Source organism: Magallana gigas, chromosome 2 (genome assembly GCF_963853765.1).
Source record: "Magallana gigas chromosome 2, xbMagGiga1.1, whole genome shotgun sequence".
NCBI lineage: Eukaryota > Metazoa > Mollusca > Bivalvia > Ostreida > Ostreidae > Magallana > Magallana gigas.
Genome location: NC_088854.1, coordinates 34867353 through 34892598, shown reverse-complemented (window position 1 = coordinate 34892598; position 25246 = coordinate 34867353). Strand labels below are relative to the sequence as shown.

The window sequence follows — 25246 nt, the reverse complement described above, 5'->3', positions numbered from 1 at the left end:
ATCAACTCTCCTATGCAGTTACTCTGGCAAACCGAAAGTGAAACAGTGTTTGGACCTAAGCACAAATCATCACCGCTGACAAGATTTAGTTTTTTGAAAATAATTGATAAATTCGATGTAATGTATCTTGAAGCATTGGTTTTTAAGAAACTTATTTATGAATACCTTGAAAATAGTCAGATGTTAAATAGTTAGGAACAATTTAGATAGTTTTTGCAGTCGTATGTATTCATACGCCAGAGTTCAATAAAGTCTCGTTCAACCATCGGCTGTCTCAGTAAATCTCCGACAAGCAGAGAGTCATTCTATATTTAGAGGTCGCATCATCAAGCTATCACATGACCTGGTATACACATTCTCTTGTTTGTTGGAGATTAACAGAGACAGTCGAGCATCTGGTTGAACGAGACTATAGAGATCATTATTTCTTGGATCCATACAATTTTTTGAGTATTTCGATTACTTATACATAGGTTGATGGAATCAATTCTATCTTTAATCATTACACAACGCAATTCATATGGGGTTTTTCTCAAAATTCTTGTCGGAAAAGTCCGAGAATTCATATTTTATAAAAATGTGCGTAATTCAAAGACAGATTATAAACTTATAACTTGCCAAGCAAAGTAACATATCGTTGATTTTAAAATGAATAATAATCGATAAAATCAACTCCCGTCAGTACTTCAGTACTTTGATTAATTCATTGTTAACTATTTCTCTAAGTCCTATTTTTTCTAGCGAAATTACTTTCCTTTTCTATTTCTTGAAGCCATGACTGTGAAAATTGCATTAAAAACAACTCATCATTATTTCTGAATACTTTTAATCTATTGTCTTTTGTATACATACCTGTGAAAATTACATGGTCATACCGTTAGTTACCTTGAACCAGCGTGTGCAATTAAGCGTGTCGTGAGTCCCTCGTTATATCCGATAGCGCTTACAACTGACGGGCAGTTTTTGGGATGATAATTTGGGACCAAACAATCATCTTGTTATAAGCGGTACCTCGTTATATCCGAGATCGTTATACCCAGACGCCACTGTAATTTTACTCAATTTGTCAAAAAGTAATGCATGTTTGTAAAAAATTTTGAGTGAAAATTTACATCATATACAATTATGAAAATGCCTTTCGTTTTCTGTTAAATAAATTTATTTAAAAGTTATTCAAAGAGTTAATGGTATCAGATATTATGGGACACCCTGTACCTGTATTTGTCTGTGCAGGTTGATTTTTGTTTTGCCGATTAATTATTTTTTATAGACCATGTGGAAAATTGTACAACATATCATGGAATGCATAAAACTTAATTTAAGTCTATTTGATAAATTACCTGATTTGACAAGATACACTCATATGCACATAACCCTGTGTTCTACATTTGTAAAGGAAATATGTTTTGCAAATTTTTGGAATAAATCTATCGGCCCATCTGTCATCTTATGCAATTTTGTCCAGTCTACTCCTCTATTTAGAGAATCTTTTGAAGAACTAAGCACTAAGAACTAGTGTGTTAAGACCTTAACCAATTTTCATCAAGGCAAGATGATTGATATCATTTTTTATTTAATATTTTTTACTTACAAATGTAATCATGCATATATCATGTATATGTGCAATGAATCATTTTTAGCTCACTTGAGCTGAAAGCTCAAGTTAGCTTTTCTGATCACATTTTGTCTGTTGTCCTATCTGTCTGTCTATCCCTCTGTCTGTAAACTTTTCACATTTTCAACATCTTCTCAAGAACTACGGGGCCAATTTCAACCAAACTTGGCACAAATCATCCCTAGGTAAATGGAAATCAAAGTTGTGAAAATCAAGGTCCACACCCTTTTTCAAGGGGGAATAATTAGAAATTAATGAAAAAATTTGAGAAATTTTCAAAAATCTTCTTGTCAAGAACCATTAAGCCAGGAAAGCTGAAACTTGTGTGGAAGCATCCTCAGGTAGTGTAGATTCAAAGTTGTGAAAATCATGACCCCTTGGGGTAGGGTGGGGCCACATTGGGTGGGGTGTTAAAGTTTTACATAGGAATATATTGAGTAAATCTTTAAATATCTTCTTCTCAGAAACTAATCAGCTAGGAAAGCTGAAACTTGTGTGGAAGCATCCCCAGGTAGTGTAGATTTAAAAGTGTGAAAATCATGATCCCTGGAGGTAGGATGGGGCCACAATGGAGGGTCAAAGTTTTACATAGGAATATATAGAGTAAATCTTGAAAAATCTTCTTCTCAAAAACTAATCAGCTTGGAAAGCTGAAACGTGTGTGGAAGTATCCTCAGGTAGTGAAGATTCAAAGTTGTGAATATAATGACACCCCAGGGAGTAGGGTTGGACCACAATGGGGGGGGGGTCAAAGTTTTACATAGGAATATGTATAGTAAATCTTTAAAAGTCTTCTTCTCACACACCAATTAGCCAGATGATTCTTTATAATTGTTAAGACTTTGGCCCCAGGGCAATTCTTTGGCCTCACAAGAAGGTTCAAAGTTTGATGTAGGTTTATATTCCATACATAAACAATTGTTAAGCTGATTTTATCATACCTATTGTTTCTCAGGTGAGCAATGTGGCCAATGGGCCTCTTCTTAAAAATTGTCTTCTTTACTTCTGTTCATACTGAATAAAAACTGACTGCATACAAAGAAAGAAAACAAGTCTATCTATCAAAATTTGCAATTTCATGTCTCTCAGTTTAGTTGGGATTCAAATTTAAGATGATGCCAAGACACTTATATAGTGTATAGGGTAGAGATTCTTAATGCAGGGTGTGGCCAAAATGGTAATTTAGTGATAATTAATGTATATAGAATGTTTGAAAAACATCCACTGACACAATAAAAACTGACTCATATTTAGAAGAAAAAAAACCATTGAGCCATCATCTTTAATAATATATTAGTGAGAATGTACTACTGAAAATAACAATTGCATTTATTACCCTTTATCATGAGCAATCAATATCATCTTAGATATTTCAGATTATTGCTACGAATGGTCCTTCATAAATATGACTGCATGGAATGTAAAACAGGATGGAAATCTACTACATACTGTGGAATCATTAGATTTCATGGTGGCTCAATTTTCGTGGAATTCGTGGTTACCTCTCATCCACGAAATAACATCCTCTACGAATTGTTAATTAGGGTAATAAAGTCATGTTTCCTTTTGTAGATATATGAGAATACACGAAATTACTTCCCCACGAATCTGTAAAATTTAAGCCATCCACGAAAATTGGCCCCCACGAAATTTAATGATTTCACAGTAGTAGGTTTTTGTGGGAGTAATCTGGCTATAAAAGAGGGGAAAACCTACTATATAGTCAGCTTTCCGTAGGGGAAATACTGCTATCAAGCCATTATTTTTGGGGGGTGATGGGGGAGACTGCTTTGTTACAACACTTTGAAATATTATGCAAATTGAAAAAAAATTTCAAAGTGAATTAACTTTGGGACCAAGTCAATGCACTTTGGAAAAAACCCAACTTTTTTTCAAAGTGCGTTGATATCGTCGATATTAGCGCACTTTGAAAAAAAATTGTTCAGGGTTTGGTAAAAATAATTAATATTCTATTATATACAATAAATGATTGTTTTAACTTTGTGTAGCTTAATTTAAAAAATAACCCATTGCATTCTCAGCTAACTTGATTAACAGTTTCTAGATGAGAAATTTTTTTTTTCTCATAAGACAATATCGACAATTTACACACAAAGAACAATTCGGGAGATTTGAATTATCCAAATATGACACAAACTTCATCGCTTAGCAACTGCATTTTCCTATTTTGTGTATTCAGCAAAGAACTATATATGATAAGAGTTAAATTTGGCCCCCATAATTCGCCATTTTTTAAGTGTTTCGGGTACAATTAAATGTTAACTAATTTTTTAGAAGAGTTGATATAAAATATTTTTTTCATATATTTATTTTATTTATTTGCACTCACTGGCAGTATATGACGTCAGAAGTGACGCCATTTCTATAATTTAATCAAAGTCGGCCAAAAATTGACATTTTTCTTATATATTTACGAATGGGAAATATAGAGCGCATGCTTGAACAAGGAAAATTTTTTTGTCACTTATAAGTCTTGGCTAGATACATCTCTGATTAAAATATTTTATTTGTTCAAGAATGCGCTCTATGTTTTCGGAAGGAAAAACTGCTTGAAAACAAGCTGTTTTACGCTAAAAATGCAAAAATGGCGGGAAAAGGTTGTCTTTACGATGTCATATTTCTAAATTGTGGACACTTGAACCAAAATGAATATTATGTAAACACATCACATACATATCTGTATTAAGAAAACAAAGAATGATACAAAAATGTTGATGTTCATTTTAGGGGGCCATTTTAGGCCCTTATCATATATAGTCCTTTACTTCTTATTTGGTTGATTGAGCTATGCAAGAACAAATATGATTTGTATATATTGATTATAGATATCAATGTATAACATATTTCAGCTGGCTTATTGCATGTGCTTGTAAACAAACTTAATGTGATAAAAGCATACGTTAGTAATGTTTATGAAAAACAATATGATCGTTTAGAAGATCAGTGCAAGAATAAAAACCCACATCCTAATACTCATTTTAAGTTTATGATAATTTAATGTTTGTTGATGTAATTTTTTGAAGTGATTTATTTGATTAGAAAATAAAAACAGAATGTTGAAACTCTTATACTGTAGATTCTTTAACATACCAATGGAGGTATTATTGTTTGGCCAGTTCGTTTTTTCAATATCACTCCATGTACTCAATTTACAACAGTGCTTATTTCTTTTTCCACTCTTAAGCTTTTAAGTTGCTGAATATCGTATGTTTTGGAAGAAAAAAAGAGCGTTGCCACACTGCTTTATAGCCATTTTTTTTGGGGGGGGGGGGGGGGATGGCTAGGGGGGGGATACCACCAGTCCTATAGAAATTGGTATGTAGCATATAGGCCCCTTATAAAAGTTCAAGTTGCAGTGAAAGTAAATAACAGGAAAAGTAGTTGGATGGGACAGAATAAACTATAGAGCAGTAAGTTTCCATCAAATTGTAAAGCAGCGAGATGCATATGCTATATATTGTCATCTCTTTGCAAGGGGAAGTTCTAAAATGTTGCTTTATAGCCATTTTTTCTGGGGGGAAAGATGGCTAGGGGGGATACCACCAGGCCTATAGAAATTGGTATGCAGCATATAGGCCCCTTATAAAAGTTTAAATTGCAGTGAAAGTAAATAACAGAAAAAGTAGTAAAAAGTAGAAAAAATAGTAAACTATATAGAGCAGAAAGTTTCCAACAAATTGTAAAGCAGTGAGATGCATATGCTTTATATTGTCATCTCTTTGCAAGGGGAAGTTCTAAAATGCTGAAAAATCATAAAAAATGAATGAAATATAAAAGGAGCCAACCCTATTGGAGAAAAACTACAAAATAGGAAATTCTACTTGTCTTGGAATTTTTTTCAGAAAGAGCTGTTTAAGCCCTTTTCTAATAAGTGAATTGAGATATCTATGCTGAATGGAAGCCGAGGGAGTGGCACTCAGAGTTCCAAATACATACATCCCCTGACTATACAGTAACTTGCATTTGCATTTTAAGAAACTAGCTGTCAGTGTCCCGAAGAAAAAAAATTATAGTTAATACTCAAAAATGCACATTGTGAATGTTCACATTATTATTTTTTTTTCAATATGCATTGCCACAATGCGTGATCTTTTATAATTCTTTTGAAATTAATAATTTTCATTTGGTCACAGATTATGGGGAGCCTTCAATGCTGTTATTTTCAACACAATTCTGTTTCTTGCATCAGTGTCCCATTTAAGAGCAGTTTTGTCAGATCCAGGAATTGTTCAACTTCCAACAACAGGACTTGATTTTTCTGATTTACATGCTGGAAAAACCATGCCTAATTTGGTAGGTTTAAAACAATTATTTATTGGAGATTGGTTTTTATTTAGAGCAATTCATCATTTTCCAAAGAAAAATTTAAAAGTTGAATACAAGTAAATAACAACACACTTCATGGAATGAGCAGCGGCAGGCTGCAACTATTGCAAATATACAAATAAATAACTGCACACCTGAAACTCATGGACAACAGGGATGGGATCATTATTACATTCAAAATTAACTAGATGCTGTCATTAGACAGTAATACCCACACCAAGTGTTTGCCCCTAAATAACACTGTTTTGTACAGTAAAACTCGTTGAGTACAAACACAGATATAGCATAATCTTGGAAATAGTGAAGTTTTTTGAGTCTCTGGTAAAATTCTTATGAAATCTTTTCAAAATTTTAGGTCTATAATGAACTCGGATATAATGAATTTATGGATATAGTGAATGGATTTTGAGTCCCATAGAGGTGAATAATAACGAAATTTAACAATTTTTTAAAGAATTTCTTTACAGTGAAACCAGTTTGCACTGCCATTTAACATGATAGTTTGAATGAATTTATTTTCACATAAATTCTTCAATTTACAATTCAATTTTTAAAGGTATCAAAAGAATGTACTTTCATTCTATGCCTCAATTAGCAAATAATAATGTCTGGTTTAAGAAAATATAAATTTAGTGAATTCGCTATGGTTATTAATTATTACAAATTTGTTATCAGGATATAACGAATTATGGATATGACGAAGTAAATCCATCGGTCCCAAGGACTTTGCTATAACCGAGTTTTACTGTACTAGTTTAAGTGAAATGAAGGCCACATGCAAGTTCCGGCAATATATTAAAAAATTATAATTTCCATAAAGGATGAGATACCTTCCCATGTGATAATACACATGAGCGGCACTCTATGTACAATTTGGGGTTGAACTGTTTACATGTGAATTTTTAGTTAATCAATAATCATTTCATGTCATAGAAAGTATAATGGTCTATATAATTTTTACAAACAAAATGAAATAATGCCCCTTCCCCCAGCAGTTGTCGGCTTTAAATTTGCTTCTGTGTGCCTACATGTACATCATCGTGTGCTCTGATTAAGAGAATGGGTGAGGGGTCCAGACCCCCCCCCCCCCCCCCCCCCCCCCAATGAAAATTCATTTATATCAATGGTAAAATTACCAAAAATACACCTCAGACCCCAATTGCCCTTACAGTCATGTAAACGCTCTAACCCATTGCGCTTGACTGTTAGGAACATTATTTTGAGGGAAAATATTATATTTTAATTTTTATACTTTATTGTTTATTTCAATAGGGAGTATACATCACAATATGCAGGTGTCCTGTACCACAGTAAAGCTGAAATGTGTTCTTTACATAGTTATTTACCTAATATAAATAGTGCAAGGGGTTTTTGAAGAATAGGTCTTAAAAATATATGCATGTTACAATTTAAATCACTGATCTTTGTCTGAAGTTATGTACACAACACAGGTCTGCAGGTCGCATTAGTGGGTACTAGTTTTACCCTGGGCTCTTCAGTTAGATGGGTTTGACATGGTGTGAATACTGGTATGTATTTTCCATATGCAGAAAAGGATAAGTTAACATGCTTAAACGTTTCTTTTGTGATGATCAACTATAAGGGATTCATATTGTGTTCTTATATTAATTGGATTATCATTATGATGTTGACCAATATAGGTAAGCATAATACATGTATAGTCGCACAATATTATGAGACATCGGTATGTACATATAAGTATTACTTTCACTTTCTAAATAAATGATCTCCCTTTGCCAAGATACTGTATCATTATCTTTTAATATTTAGATAAGCCTAATATCATCATTACCTATCCTATCGCATTTGTACAGTTTCTGTCATTTTGATTGCAAAAGTTATTTTTTCTTTTGAGTATATACACTTACACTATTGAGTTGACCCCATATTGACCCAGTGAATATTTTGTATTAAATTTGTGTATTACATGTAAGTAAGTGTATAGAGACTTAAAGTAAATCCACCCTCCTGTGACGTCATACATTTTACATAAACCCTGAAATCATTAAAATTCTTGCAAGTAGATTTGTAATTTCTATGTTATTATAGGTGCACATCAAAAACTCAAATCATTGTTTACTTGGAGATATTTAATAAGCGTTTTTCATCCTTATATTCGACATAATTCAATAATGACAAAGGGAAATAACTCTTTTCTATTTTCCTCTAAGTGATATATCTTAATGCTATATTTTTTCTAATGTAAACAATTTTTTCTTTTTTTTTAAAATTAATTTTAGTTTTCTGGCATAGTAAGCAATGAAATTTAAATAGACAAACAAGTATCCATCCACTTATATTTAATTTAAAAAAAAAAAAGTGTGATTTTCAGATGATAATTTCAGCATTTGGTTTTTATTACCTTACATCTTCAATAGTATGGATACATATTTATTTTATTTATTTTTTGATGAAATTCAAGTCCAATAAGTTAAAAAAAGTTAAGTTTTTTAACTTTGAACCCATAATTTTATAGGTACGGAGTTACCTTAACATGTTTATATGAGTTATAATAGGAAGATAGGGGTCTTTCTTTCTTCATGAATTATAATGCATCAAATACAATTTAAACTACTGCAAAAAATGTTGACGTTTTTGAAACCAGATTTTTTGTAAATATTAATGAAATAAAATGTTGGCACCCCTTAATTATGTAAATTCAACATGTTCAAATTATGATTACACATGATAAGGTAGGCCCACAAAGGGTGGTGAATTTTTAAACTGATACATACGTCTAAGAAAATGTATGAAATTATTTATCTTTAAAGAGCTAATACTGTTTACATATGTGCAAAAACTGCAGGCAATAATATACTGGTGTTATATATAATTTATAATTATAGCAATATATTTTAACCCCAATCCCTTTATAAAATATTGAGTCTTACGTCAGAAAATTATGGTACTCAACTTTGCTAGATATTAGATTTACTGTTCTTAATTATTTAAAGTGTTTTGAGTCAATAGTTCGCCATTGTTGCTCAGGAAAGCGATGTGGCCCATGGGCCTTTTGTTGAAACAGGTTAAAATTTTGAAGCAGGTGCCCTTTGATAGCCAATTCTAAGTTATTATTCTTCCTATAAACTTCATTAAACTTGCTTTGCTTGGATGGTGCATCTTATGAATACTGATGCACCTTACAAGCTTGAATGTTGAATCTGAGCCATATGTTTCAGATGCTTTTTTTTGAGCAGGTTAAAGTCTTTAGAGAAGGTGCCCTCTGATGATAACCTGGTATATCTTAGTTATGACTGGTCTTAACTTCACCAAACTTTCATGGATGGTGCGTGTTACGATGCTTATGCTCTTGACAAGCTAAAATGAATGCTGAATTTGAGATATTGGTTTCGGATGCTGCTTGAGTTTAACGAGGCCGGGTCTAATTTGTTCTGCCCTAGATTTTTGAATGAAATTTCTACTGATATAATTATTATTTTAAGATAAAAAAAATATGACATTGACCACACCGTTTGTTTAAGGGGTCATCTCAAAGTTTTTTAATCTTTAACATGGGACCCTATGGGATTTAGCTTGAAATGTATCAATTTTGAACAATTTTTAAACTTCTGCCATAGGGATGTCTTTTTCTGTTCTACATATTAAAGTTATTGCTAAAAGGCATCAAATGGTCAAATAAAAAAACCTTTTCCCTCCTGGTTTGTTCCAGGGGTCTTATCAAAGTTATTTTTTGTATGCCTAATTTCTCAGTTTTGTCAGATAATGACTGTTTTTTATTTGACAAAGACGGAAATGGTGATCTTTATAGTATAACCGGGTATTAAAACATTCAGACATATTTAAGTAATAAATAAATATATAACATCACATATTAAGGGTCATTAATATAAAATACATGGTTAATGTCTTAAAATTAATGAATTAATCGATATTTAGGCGGGTTAAGAAAACGTGACAGAGGGCTAGGCTTGTTGAACCCTCATCACGTTTTCGACCTGAGCCCAAATATAGCTTATACCTCCAGATATTTATGTTTATTCAACAATATGATATCAATTTTACTTATCAAACGAGCTATTTTCAACAAATTTCGCTGAATATCTGCAGTTAAAACTATCACGCCATGGCGTCAACAAAGCAAAAAGATGACGTCATAATACAAATGAAACGTGGGCGAAAGCGTGCATACTCGTTCTGTACTCGGCCTCGTTAAGTTTTTTAGAGCTGGTTAAAGATTTTGGAGCAGGTGCCATCTGATGATTATATGGTAGTTATAACTGGTCCTAACTTCAGTAAACTTGCAAGAATGGTGCGCCTTAATATGATACTTAAATTATGCACTTGACAGGCTTGAATGCTGAATCTGAACCATTGGTTTCGGATGCTGATTGAGGTTAAGGTTTTCGAGCTATGTTACATTATTGTGATCCATTAATTATGTTGTATGATATAATTATTCATATGATACTTAAAGCTGCTTGGTCCGATTTTATATCAAATTTTATGCACGCTTTTAAACGATGGCTATGCTTAGTATATGTATAATAATAGACATTGCAGTAGTTTTACCCGTCAATTATGCCAAATTTCAATGAAGAAAAATACGTACAAAATTTGCTAACAAAACAAACGACATTAAAAGGTACCGCGTTATTTCGCCTCATGTTAAATTTCACCCCTGACGACGAGACGGGTATGGTTGTATTACGACTTTGACATTGTTTTAAATAAAGGTCGAAATGATCAGACAATTACAAATAAACATGTGTACGTTTTGTTCGCTAACATTTTTAAAGTCTGCTTTCTTTACCATCGATGCATAGCATGCGGGTTGAATAACCCCAATCATTCGGGGGACGAAAACAAGGGGTTTCCTTTCTAAACATTCCCGTGATGCATTTTGTTTTTTTTTTTCGTTTGCCCAAAGAGAAATTATTTTTATTTACTTTGAATATTTCTAACTTTGAAAGGAGACTGATTCTGCTGGTGTAAATAGGAGAAAGTCCATAACTTTCTAAGATGAATGATTTGTATGGAAAAAATTTTGATACTGTAATTACAAAAAAATCGGACCGAGCAGCTTTAATTGTATATTGGATTATAGGATTTTGTTTTTTGTGATCAAATACAATAATGTTTAACATAATACAATACAGTATTGTATTAAATGATACAATGTCATGTCCTGATACAATGTCATATCATTATATTATCATATCTTATCATCAAATATTACAGTATTTTATTGTATCATATGACACAATATTGTATACTATTGTAGGATACAATATGGTATCTTATATTTTTGTATAAAATGATAAACATTGTATCTTACAATACCATATAAGACTAGAACTTTTTTTTCTTCAACAAAAAGTAAGGGCTTTTTGACATCTCCTTTTCCTTTTTATATTTAAAATGTCAGGAAAAATTATATCTAGTTTTGTTTTTGTTTTTATTTATTTTATTATTTACAATGTCTTCAACACCTTGGTATAATTAGTTGCCTAAAGAAGAACTATAAGTAATGATATGTCAATAGAAAAATAACGTAAGAACTTTAAAGAGACATGTAATCACGATTTTGGTCAAAAATTATTTTTTCGATTTTGATGTTTACATTAATGCTTTAGTAAGGCATTTTTAAAAGGCAGCCAAAATTTGAGTGTCATTTGATGAGTTATAAGCGAGTTACAGAGCTTACAATTCTTCGCTATGTAAACAAAGCGTTTGTTTACATTTTGAATGTTGAAGTGAAAATTCCAGTTTTAGACCTAAAATAAATGTGTTAATCGTTAGGAACTGCTTATTCATGCTTTAAATGAATAATAAGATAGACAAACCAGCTTTAAAAAGATGTTTTTATTGGTGTATTGAACCTATGTAAACAAAAACAGAGCACGAGCCTTGTTTACATGACGAAGAGTTGTGAGCTCCTTATCTTGCTAAAAATTCAACGACTGGCACCCAAATTTCATTTGATCATTAGAAATGCATTTCTAAAGCATTACAAATAATAAAAACAGAAAAATAAAATTTGACCAAAATCGTGACCATGCCTCTTTAAAAGTAAGTAAACTTTTAATTTTGAATGAAATATTTTCCAAAAAACCATGAAAAAATTAGTATTCATTTCTTGGACAAAAAAATTTGGTATCTTTAGAGTATTTATGTTCCACATTTTTTAAGCAAAGCGTGATAACTCTTTCAAAAAAAAAAATCAACTTTTAAAAAGTTGTAATATTCATGCCCTTAAAACTCCTATATGGAGTCAAAAAGTGGCCCCTCGGACCATAAATTTTAAATTGTACTCTTTTCTCCAAACTAAAAACCGAAAAGACTTTAAAAATCGGATGAAAAATAAAAAAGTTACAGCTAAAGGGCTGTTTTCAGCTTTGACCCCTATAGATCTCTTTTCTTTCAGAATTTTAATCCCAAAACCTTTTCCGGTCTGTGTATCAGGTCCCTAATTATAGATATATAATGTGAAAATATTCAATTAAAAACTGTTTGAGAAAACGTGCCAATGTGTAAATTCAGTTTAACATTAAAACTCCCTTTGATGAATTTTTATCAACTTATAAAACTGGAAAACTGGAAGTTCTCAATTGTGACTGTTTAAAATTACCTATTTCTCACTTTAAAAATTTGGTTGTTATTTCAATTTTTACTTTTTTCGTTCCCCCTTACTTCAGAGTTTGAAGCCAATAGCTCAAAAACAGTAGGAGATAGAAAGAAGTTGTTGCTTACAATTTTGTATATCATAGCATGAAGTATCTAATTCCAAAATTTCTTAGTTAATAATAAAAAAATAAAAAAACATACAAGGTTCCTTTTAATATTTTGTAATTTGCAAGTGTAAACCAGAAATATATACACTGGAAATCCAAAAAGGGACATACAGAGAAATAATGATTGCTACAAGAATTAAACATTAAATTTTTATTTTTGTCTTCTGTTTTCAAAAAATCGCTGACGTAACTTTGTCAAGAATAATAATTATGATAAATCAAGTGATTCAAGTGAGCTTTTCTGATCACCCGTTGTCTGTCGTCTTTCTGTCCTTCTGTAAACTTTTCACATTTTTTACTTCTTCTCGAAAACCGCTGGGTTAAAGAGGTATAGCGCCCTTTCCCATTATTTCGCCTACATCTGTGTTTGGACGGAAAGTACCTGTTACTAAAAATAGGTTCAGGTAGCTAGCTATGGCAATATGATTTTCGAAACCTGGATACATTATAATGGTGCCTGCAACAACTGATTTGTCATAAATTCGGGAAACTCTGTGTATAGCAGTAGTTGATATTCTGAACCATGATAATTTCAAGCAAAGTGCAATGGATCTAGTAAGTGTAAATAGAGTACATGCATGTACAGTGTTAAAGAAGAGAACTGTTTATATTGGGTGTACTCATACTTAGACTGATTTAAACAAGATAATTAAAAAAAAAAAAGCCAGAAGATTACTTAGATACGTGTAACTTATTTAATCTCTCTATTCTGTTCATGTTTCAATTTAGGTGAAAAAAATTACTACTTGGTGGATTCGATCCAGCGACCAAAATCAACAAGATCCCTGCGTTACCACTAGGCCACACATCTAACATTTTCAAAAGATGCATTTTCAGTATATATGGCTATAAACATGATTGTATTAGAAAAGACACTAATTGAAATATTAGTCTAATTTTCAGTACAAAGACCAGTCACATTAAACCAAAACTAATTCAATGTAAACGTGTACTACAATACCTGTAGAACATAATTTTAATCGGATGTCTTTGGTTTTGAGTGGTTCAAATAGTCAAATATCCAATTTTTTATCGTATACTAACCACTTTCCTATATATCCCTAACAAAACCTGAATATTTTTATGATGTCGTGTAAGATAATTAAGACTCTTAGAGCATGGTGATTGTGTAATTGAATATATTAAAACTAAATTTTGTATAATATTGAAAATGTCGGATGTTTGCAAAAGGCTATATTTGAGGCCAAATCGTATATTAAGTGCGCTATACATCTTTAACCAAACTTAGTACAAAGCATGCTGATGAAAGGTGATTCAAAATTGTTAAAATAAAGGACACAACCCTATTTAAAAGGGAGATAATTGCAAAACTCTGAAAATTGGGTGGGTGTCTTAAAAAACTTTGAGTGTCGAATTTAATAAGCAAAATACCAAGCTCACAATTCTTTGTTATGTAAACAAAGCTCAGGTCATGTTTTGTTTACATTTTGAGATTTGAAAAAAAAAATTCCAGATTTAAATCTAACATAAATATGACAAATTCTAAGAACTGTTTTATATGTTGAAAACAAATTAGCATATATAGGAAAAACCAGCTTGAAAAAGAACTTTTACCGGTATATTTACTTCTTTAAATATTTTGCATTATAGAAAGATGGCTGGAGCGTTTGCATGAAATGTGAAGCATATAGACCACCAAGGGCACATCACTGTCGAATCTGCAGAAGATGTGTCAAAAAAATGGACCATCATTGTCCATGGTAGGTAGCAATGATAGTCCTTAATTGTTATTTGTGTTTAGTTTTTTATAAACTTTATATTTATGTTTGAAAATCTATTTGATAGGATAAATAACTGTGTTGGAGAACTTAACCAGAAGTATTTTGTCCAGTTTTTATTCTACATTGGTAAGTTTACTTATTATTAGATACATTAGGTAGTCATTGTTGGTGATTTACTCTTCGTTTAAAATTGTTTAGTACTGGACAGAAAGATAACAGGTGTGGTGGGTTCTAATGCTGCATATATTCTGACTAAACTTTCACACAGATTAATACTTTCCCATGCATTCTAATATTCATAATGTGTACACATATATTGGTCTCAGCTCCATTACCATAAACATACAGCAAGCGCTAATTGCTAGCTGGCTGATTCACTTATAGATAAGGATGTAAGTAATGGATTCTAATGGACATTATAACATCCCTCCTTTCCTTGGAATTTTAATTGTGATTATTTACTGTTTGTTTATTAAAGTCACTTATGAAAATTATCACTGTTATTAACATTGTCTAAAATATATAGAAATGTTCCTTTTGTTTATAAGATGTTATCAGTCACTCACAACATTCATACATATCTAATTAATACAAAATGGATTTAAAACTGAACTACATGGAACAAGCCAGCTGATTATTATGCATCTCAACATGACTTGTTATCTTTCGATTTGAAACATAATCATCTACCTGTATATATTTTGGATGATTTGTTTTCTACTTTAAAGAAAGTGAGCGCACAAGATTGTAAGTTTGCAGGAATCCTCGACACGAATCAATTGGGATTTAAATGTCTATAACCTCGAAAGGCTATGTACAGGTTTCAACAAAAATATATTATGTTGAGAGTCGAAGTACATGGCTACGAAAGCCGAATAGGGCCACATAAAAAAATATTTTTATCTCGTAATTACGAGACAAGATCTCGTTATTACGAGTTAATTATCTGGTTATTACGAGAAAAGATCTCGTTATTACGAGAAAAGATCTCGTTATTACGAGTTAGTTATCTCGTTATTACGAGAAAAGATCTCGTAATTACGAGAAAAGATCTCGTTATTATGAGATAATTTTCTCGTTATAACGAGAAAAGATCTCGTTATTACGAGATAATTTTTTCATTATTACGAGTTAATTTTCTCGTTATTACGAGAAAAGATCTCGTTATTACGAGAAAAGATCTATATTAAATGGTGCGTTTCTGAAAAAGAATTCGACTGGATCACACTTTAAGTCTATCTTTTTCATTCCAGAAATGTTGATTCAATTTTGATCAATATTTAAAAATAACAACGATCATTATTCATTAATTTCTACATATCAAAATGATTGGTTTCGACATTTTATCTGGTATTAATAAAAGGAAAGAACTTTATGTAATTTTTCTATTCAACTTATATATATTATAATCCCACTCCGAAGTAAATACCAGGTAGTCCTATAGTCGTAAAAACACAGTTTTATTAGTTACAGATAACTTTAATGACTATATAGTTTCAGTCATGGATATGGATACACAGGATTTACCCGAATTTGTGTTTTATATGTTCATACACAACCTACATGTATATTGAAAATAATTGATTTTATATAAACATTTTGGAGTCTGAAAAAAAATAACACGTATCCTTCTTAATTATTGACATACAGTTCAATGAATTTTTTAATCAATTTGCTTTGCTAATTCTTCTGAAATTTCTTTAAAACTGCTTGGTCCGATTTAATATCAAATTATGCGTTTTAAACGATGATCATGCAAAGTAAGTGTATATTACTAGACATTGCAGTAGTTCATACACTTTATATAAAAAGAATAGAATAATGAAACGCGCCATTTCAAAACTAGATCTTTTCTCGTAATTACGAGATAATTAGCTCGTAATAACGAGATCTTTTCTCGTACTAACGAGATCTTTTCTCGTAATAACGAGATCTTTTCTCGTAATTACGAGATAATTAACTCATAATAACGAGATCTTTTCTCGTAATTACGAGATAATCAACTCGTAATTACGAGATAATCAACTCGTAATTACGAGATCTTTTCTTGTAATAACGAGATCTTTTCTTGTAATAACGAGATCTTTTCTCGTAATTACGAGATCTTTTCTCGTAATTACAAGATCTTTTCTCGTAATAACGAGATAATTAACTCGTAATAATGAGATCTTTTCTCGTAATAACGAGATAATTAACCCGTAATAACGAGATCTTTTCTGGTAATTACGAGATAAAAATATTTTTTTAAGTGGCCCTATTGTCTTTCGTACATGGCTATTCCGGTTATTAAAAAATTCACAAGCTTTCAAAAAATGGCAATGAGAGGTAAACCGATAACTAGTTGAAAATGTTAATGCAAACATATTTTAATGAAGTTATATTGTGTATATCCTAAAAAAGCTAGTAATAAGAAAAGAAAATAGTGTTCATTCAGCAGATCTAGAAATCAATAACAACAAATCAAAATATACCGGCATATTATAATTCAACATCATGTTATAATGACAAACATTTAAAACAAAAAAGTTTAAATTTGTTTAAAAAGACCACCAGTTGGATTTGAACCCAAAACACTGAATGTTTGTATTCACTAATCCAGAACGAAACCACTGAGCCATGCGAGACTTGTCAATATGCTCTATAAAGTACTGTTTGAAACAACATTGTCATATCAATGGACTTTGTTTTTTATCCTTCAAAAAATAATTTGAAAAAGTACATAATTAGTCATCTCTGGGTCATCCCTCCACCTTTTTTTAAAAAGCGACATTTTTAATGTTGAAATATGTTATCTTTACACGTTTCAAATATGTGGAGAGAAGACCCAGAGACAACAAAATCATTTAAAAACAGTTGTAAGTAAGTAGGATTTTGCACGAATTGCATCGTGTTGCTATATTTAGACCCATATTATGATAAAACCTTTAGCATTTCTAATATTTTTCCTCTTATTCCACATCCAACAGAAACCTAATAACGGTTATAATTCGAAAAATATTCAAAATTAATTGATGAAATTTTCACTCTCCTTGTGCGCCCAGATTCCTGCCGAATGTACATCTTAAGCGCCCACTTTCTTATAACGTGGAGTCATCGGTATCAAAATTCTTTGTTAGTTTCTGGGTTGTTAATATCTACGTTATAGCATTTATCAGATTGGTCAATAATTAATTCTGCTGGTTTTATTTTTCTAAATGCACTGGAGTTTCTTAGTTTTGTTTTTGTTAGATGCCGTTTTCATGGATCCCTTTTGAGCTCACCGAGACAAAGTTAGGGGGAGCTTATGCTATACCCCTTGCGTCGATGTCGGTGTCTGGACCTGGTTAAGGTTTTTGTTGCAGGTCCTGTATCAAACTTATTACTTGTTCTTGATAATAATTTGAGATGCTGGAGGAGGTTAAGATTTTTAAGCCGGTTAAAGTTTTTGGTGCAGGTACCCTTTGATAGCTAATTCTATGTTACTAATGGTGCTAACTTCACCAAACTTGTAAATTTTATAGAGCAGGGCCCTTTGATGATTATATCTTAGTTACATGTATACTGGTCCTAACTTCACCAAACTTCCATGGATGGTGCGTCTTATAATATTGATGCACATGACAGGCTTGAATGCTGAATCTGAGCCATAGGTTTCAGATGCTGGATGAGGTTTAGTTTTTTGGAATGGGTCACATGTCTATAAAGTAGATAATAGAAGTTTTTCAAACTTGCATACTTGATTTAACTATAATAATGTAAATGAATTGCAGAGCTATCTTCTGATGCAATGCCTGATCTCCATTATCAAGGATGCTAATAAAAAACCTCCTACCTTGCGCAATAATAGATAGGTTTGTTGTGAAATGATATAACATGATTTCTGCAGTTAAAAGCATTGCACATTGTGTCATTTGTTTTGTACTGTGTACAATCTCCTTTGTTGCAACTACATGTACATGCTTTCGTTTTTATCAAAATATTCTGATGTTTATCTCCTGGGCAGTTGCAGCACATGCACGAATAAATAACGTTTTAGTTTTTCCATTAAGGGGGGGGGGGGGGGGGGTCAGAGTTATAATTGTGTTTGCCAGGGTAGGGTAGGGGTTGTGGGTCAGAATTTTATTTTTTTGTTATTTTACTATATACAGTAAAACGTGTTGAATGTGGATGTTGTGCATTTCAGCATGTTGTCCAGTCTGGCAAAATTATTCAGTCCCTTGACGTTTTCTTATCATTTAATTAAGCCGTCGAGCTTAATTGCTTGGCAGTCTTTTAACGATCGTCTTGATTGAAATTTCTTCAATTTTTGCAACCATAATGAGTTATTGTATCATAAATGCATCACTTCCTATTTTATAAGGAAATATATTGATTTTTGTTTTTAAAGCAGCACAAAACATAAACATAACTTTTTTGCTGACCGAGACGAAGTCAGGGGGAGCTTATGCTATACCCCTGGTGTCGGCGTGCGGACCTGGTTAAAGTTTTCGTCGCAGGTCCTGTATCTAAGTTATTACTTGTCCTATCTTTACCAAACGTGCATGATGCATTTGGACCTAGTTATGGACTTAAAAGACTTGGATGATGAATCCTGAATTTAGATGCTGGAGGAGGTTAAGGTTTTTGGAGCAGGTGCCCTTTGATAGCAATATCTAAGTTACTACTGGTCCTAACTTCACCAAACTTGCATGGAAGTTGTGTCTTATGATACTGATGCACCAGACAGGCTTGAATGCTGGATCTGAGCCATATGTTTCGGATGCTGGAGGAGGTTAAGGTTTTTGGAGCTGGTTAAAGTTTTTGGAGCAGGTGCCCTCTGATGAATATATCTTACTTATTACTGGTCCTTTTGTCACCAAACTTGCATGGATGTTGTCTTATGATACTGATCCAGTAGACAAGTTTTAATGAATGAATAATTATTCCGAGCCATAGGTTTCAGATGCTGGAGGAGATTACGGTTGTTAGACCTGATTTAAGTTTTTGAAACAGGTGCCCTCTGAATAATATATCTTTGTTATTACTGATCCTTACTTCACTAAACTTGCATGGATGATGAGTTTTATGATACTGATGCACCCGACAGGCTTGAATGCTGAATCTGAGCCATAGGTTTCAAATGCGGGATGAGGTTTAGTTTTTTGGAACAGATCACATGTTTTATATATGATAGCTTGCATAGTTGATTAAACTATAATATAAATGATTCGTAGAGATAGCTTCAGATGCAGAGCCTGATCTCCATTATCAAGGATTCAAAAAAAAAATCGCCTACCTCACTCAAACCTGCTTAATAGTTGTGTTGTAATGTTGTAAAGTATTAAGATATGATACACTATTGTTTAATATGATACTATTACTTATTATACCCCCGCAAACGAAGTTTAGGGGGGTATATTGGTTTCACCCTGTCCGTCTGTCCGTCTGTCTGTATGTCCGTCTGTCCGTCTGTCTGTCTGTCCGTCTGTCCATCTGTCTGTAGACGCAACTTTGTCCCCCCTATAGAATTTTTTATTACTGCATGGAACAGTTTGAAAATTTGTACATATGTTGAACACCATCTGAAGATGTGCACCTGCAATTTTTTTTAAGATCAGACAAGATTTAATGATTTTATGACAGTTTTCATTTTCCTTATTCTATATATTGTACACTAATGTTGAAAAGTAAGGGAGGTAATCCTTACAGATTTTATTAATTAATTAATAGAAAACACTCTAAAATATATTTATATAAATACATCCAGATGGAGTTTTTTGTCTTTATGTCTTAATTAATGAAAAAAAAATATTTTTTATAAGTTCTCTATCAACTGACAATGCAAAGTTTTTGTTTGTCAATGATAAATTCTTAGGAGCTAATAAGAACATCAAAGACAAGTGTGGCTGAATTCATTTGTCCCAAGGGAGACATTATCTGAGCCATGGTTCAGATGGAGCATGTGTTTAGGGGAAATTGATAATCTGTAAAGTAGGTGATGGTTTTGGGGCTATTTTAAAACTGTTTCATGTAAACCAAAAGGTCTATCATTATAAGGAAATGAAGAATATAATTATTAATAAAGAAGTTAAACTATTTTTAGAGGTTGTTTAAATTTATTTGTCAAGTAAATTGATGAAGTGACCCTATTGGGCATTAATTTAAATGAAATTCAAAATTACTGATATGATTGTAGTGTTTTGGCAATTTTAAAATTGTTTGTAATATTAAATTTTCTTTTTTTTACATATTTTTACATAGTATGGTAATTATGGTAATGTTTTGGGAGTTTATTAAATTTAACAAGTTCATCAAAGAAAATCATAGTCCTATGGGATCAATTTTCTGATATGGAGTTCCATTGTGCCATAGGAGAAAGTGAGGAAAATTTGAAACAACTAATTGCATCTGTCAAGACTCTTATTAGAAAGATATTGAAAGTTTTATCAACAGAAGAGCATTGCTTGGCTACCGGTATTTCTATTCACTGCAAAGGGAGGGGTTAATGTCATTTTGTTGGTTTTTCTTTACATTAATTAAATTAAAAAAATATATCATCAAATACATACATTTGTAAATGTATTACTGTTATAGATATGTATTTACAGTGAAATTCTGACAATTTTGATTTTAATTTTTCTTCGTTAACTAATTTTGTTTTTTTTTTTTTTACAATTCTAGAAAAAATTTTTTGTATGTGTTCCAAACCTTTATTATTCAATTCAATTATTTGTCCCATTTGAAATTAGCCTAGCGGGGGTATTAGTCCCATTAGGACAGTTCTAGTTAGGTTAGTTACTGACTCACTACGGAAATATATTGGGTTGATCAATCTCATAGATGGCGAGGCGAAGCCGAGCCTTCTATGAGATTGATCAACCCAATATATTTCCGTAGTGAGTCAGTAACTAACCTAATAAGTGTTTTGTTTTCTCGAGGACTTTCAAGCGACATATTTATTCACGAATAGCGATGATCTACGCAAAGCCATGTACAAGATGCCTTACATCTCGTCCAATTTAACTCATTTAAACTCTTCAAAATTTTCAATCTCACCTTACAAATACTCTTTCAAAATCTTTGCTTCACCCATGTTTACTTACAATGTTTTGTTGCTATTCAATTTTAAATGTTTTCTCCCTTTCCTCTGCAGAGATTTGAGCAAATTTCGACGCTGCCATTTTGTTCTGCTCCAGACAAAACAATGTGACGTCAATATTCTAAGGGCAACTACTCTAATTTTAAAGAATTTCAAAGGGCAACTACTCCAAATACTTTAAGAACTTACGGCATGCAGTTTATGTATAAAATACTATGAAATGTCGAAATGCGTAAGCAAAGCGTCGACCAATGACGGCCATATTGCCTAATATTATTTCTCACAGAACAAATATAGAGATATATGAGGCAATCACGTGCTATGTTTAAACCAATGAAAATGTGACATTTCAGTCCAAGGGAAAACAAAATATTATATCATATGTTATATTGTTAAAAGTTATAAGTTATGATATGATATTGTATCAAATTTTTAATGATATGATATTGTTTCATGACATTGTTATCATATGTATAGTATTGTAAAATTATATACAGTGTTGTATAATATTGTATTGTATTATTAATATATTATTTTATCAAATGCTGTTACATTTGATAATCCAATATATAATATTGTATCATATGATACGATATTGTATATTATATAATATCTAATCATACAGTATTGTATAATATGATATTGGTTCATATAATATATTATTATATCACATGAAATTGTATAATATGATATTGTAATATGTAATATTGTATCATATGATACCATATGTATAATATGATATTGTATTATGTAATATTTTATTAATATAAAGTGATATTCTATCCTATGATATGATACAATGTTGTTTCAAATTATTTTGTATTATATGATACAATATAATATTATGTATCAAATATGATACTGTATCATACAATACAATATCATACTTTATTATACAATGTGATAACATGGTGTACAATATTATGATGTATTATGTGATATGATTTTGTATCATATAATACTATATTGTATCAAATATTATGTTTTATCATATGATATTGTATTTTGTGATCAAATACAATACAATGTCATATCATGTGTTACAATATCATATCTCATCATTATTATGTCTCCCCTTTCAAAGGGGAGACATATTGTTTTTGTCGACTTTCTCATTCTTCTTATTAAGGTCTTCTGTTTCCAACGGAAGACCTTATTGTTTTTGCTTTGTTTCTTTTTCCCTATTATTAAGGTCTTCCGTTTCCAACGGAAGACCTTATTGTTTTCGTTCGGTTTCTTTTTCCCTATTATTATTATTAAGGTCTTCCGTTTCCAACGGAAGACCTTATTGTTATTCTTCGGATTCTTTTTCTTCTTCTTCTTCTTTTTTTTTCTTACGGTTTTTTGTGCACGCGATATCTCAGAAACGGCTCAACCGATTTGCACGAAATTTTTAGATCTTACTAACTATGTTGTGAAACTTATCGGAAAATTTTTTGGTTGATGACGTCATTTCCGTTTTTGAGATATTGGCCTTTTAATGATTTTTAGGGGGTTGGTTTGTCCAAGAGTGTTCTCATAAACTACAAAAGATATCGATTTCAAAATTTCAGGGATGATAGACAAAAGATTGCTTCTCTGAACAAACGCATTCATATTTTTCTAGCACAAGAAACACCGGCGCTCGGTAGGGCTCGAAAATTGAGATAACAAAAGCGTTCTAATTTTGCTTGGTTTTCTTAGTTTATCTCTTTTCTCGTAAATATTTTGTAAAGACATGTAGAAGAAAAAAGATTTATATTTACGAGATCTTTTGTTTGACATCAAGAAAAAGGGACTGGCCCCTAAAATTAGGGACCTAGAACCCTTTAAAGTTTTCACTTTATAACTCAAAAGCGGTTAAGATTTCGATATAGCTGTCGCTGCAAAAGTTGTTCATTATGATCTAGTTAATGTCATAACAATAATATTTTGTTCGGGTATTGCGTAATATAAGTGTTAAAATCTAGACTTGTTACCATGTATTTGTGTTTTATTTGGCAAATAAACGGGGTATTAGTGCGTATAACTGACATAAAGGGTACCAGTTTATATTACGGGAATTGTTAGAACATTTTATTTATTTTCTGGTGAAACACATTATGGATAAAAGAACCTCTTCTATGCAATGCATTTGAGTCGCATTTAAAATCTAGCTGGAATCCGTGCTGTGTATGTGAACAATTTCGTATCCGATCCCTTACCCGCGGCCGAGGAAATAGGTCACGGCTGGACTAGCGAGCGGTCTACCGTTATCCGATACACAAAATTTGCGCCTTGCTGTTATGCACCCATGGGTTTATATATTAGCTGCAAACAGAAAAATTCCAATTTTAAAGATTTTACCTACTTCCATAGACAGTAAACCAGCTTACATGCGGAAAGTGTTTAAACAGTTTAATGCTTTTCTAGTAAAACACATTATGAATAGAAGAACTGTTTCTATGCAATGAATTAGAGTCGCATTTAAAAATCTAGCTGGATTCTGAGCTGTGTATGTAAACAATTTTAAGCAGCCGATCCCTTGCCTGCGGCCGAGGAAATAGGTCGCGGTTGGACTAGCGAGCGACCTAGCTATACCGTTATCCAATACACAAGATTTGCGCCTTGCTGTAATGCACACATGAGTTTATTTCTTTGCAAAAGATTATACCTTTACCCACGAATGAATTCTGTTTTGGTCTCGTAATTTCAAAAAAAAGATAGTATGACTGTCAATGAAAAAAGGTGTTACATAATTGTTCTTTGTGGTCTTGTCTATGTCATTAAATAGTTCTTTCGTTTAACAGCGCATCGATTGTGAACATTTCAGCGTGGTTTAAAACAAGAGGGTTAAACGACCACGAATTTTGACAGATTTGGCTACAAAGAGTGTAAAAAAGATGGATACAAAACACAAGTGCGATTATATCTTGTAGGAGATAAAAAATATATATAACTAGATTCGATCTCGTTGCGAGCAACGAGTGGGTCTTCCGTCCAATTTTTGAATAGATTAGATTAAACTTATTAATTCAAAGATAAAATCGTAGATCTAAGCGAAAAAAAGAGAAAAAAAAAATTGCGGCACTCGAGGCTTGAACCCGGGTCGCCTGGGCCATGTCCACGACTATAACGACTGAGCTACTCGGACTCCGCTTCAGAACTTTGACGCTTAATTTCTCGAGAATGCCTTGATCGATTTTAAAACTAATTACATATTCTTAATCAGTGAAAGGGTCACTATCAGGTGTAAAAATTTCAAAGAAAAATATTAAAAAATTAAAAAGTCGAAAAATTCAATTTTTCAAATTTCCTCCCGGTGACGACCGGAAGTGACGGCGGACATTCTCTATACCGAGGTGCACCAGAAAAACGGTAGTTCTATCATCTCTGAAAATTTCAGTTCTCTATCCTTACTCGTTTTTGAAAAACACGACCGACAAAATTGACTTTTTAAAATCGTAAACGGACGATAACTTCCGACCGGAAGTGTATTTTCAAAAATGGATAAAAAACGATAAACTTCAGATAAAATCGCGTTAATCTTGAAAATTTGAATGAAATCGGTTGAGCCATCTCTGAGAAATCGTCTGCACAAAATCGGTAAGAAAAAAAAAGAAGAATAATAATAATAACAATAAGAAAAGTGAAAAAGAAACAATAGAATAATAGAAGGGTCTTCCGCTGAAGACGGAAGACCCTAATTAATCTACGTTTGCCATAAATACAAAATTTTGATCATAAGAATATT

The 25246-nt window shown here is 32.0% G+C and overlaps 1 protein-coding gene across 2 annotated transcripts in view; it reads left to right on the top strand.

Annotated features, from left to right (window-relative positions):
* LOC105348790 (palmitoyltransferase ZDHHC3-A) overlaps positions 1-25246 on the top strand; it is a 94449-nt gene that overhangs the window by 25942 nt on the left and 43261 nt on the right. Inside the window, exons 1-4 of one of the 2 annotated variants that reach the window (XM_034445887.2) lie at positions 5493-5588; positions 5770-5929; positions 14347-14456; positions 14542-14603. In XM_034445887.2, coding sequence (XP_034301778.2) covers positions 5524-5588; positions 5770-5929; positions 14347-14456; positions 14542-14603 — 397 coding nt within the window. In that variant the 5' untranslated portion in view covers positions 5493-5523. Of the gene's footprint in view, positions 1-5492; positions 5589-5769; positions 5930-14346; positions 14457-14541; positions 14604-25246 lie in introns of those variants that run through there. The other variant, XM_034445886.2, reaches the window with a different exon arrangement.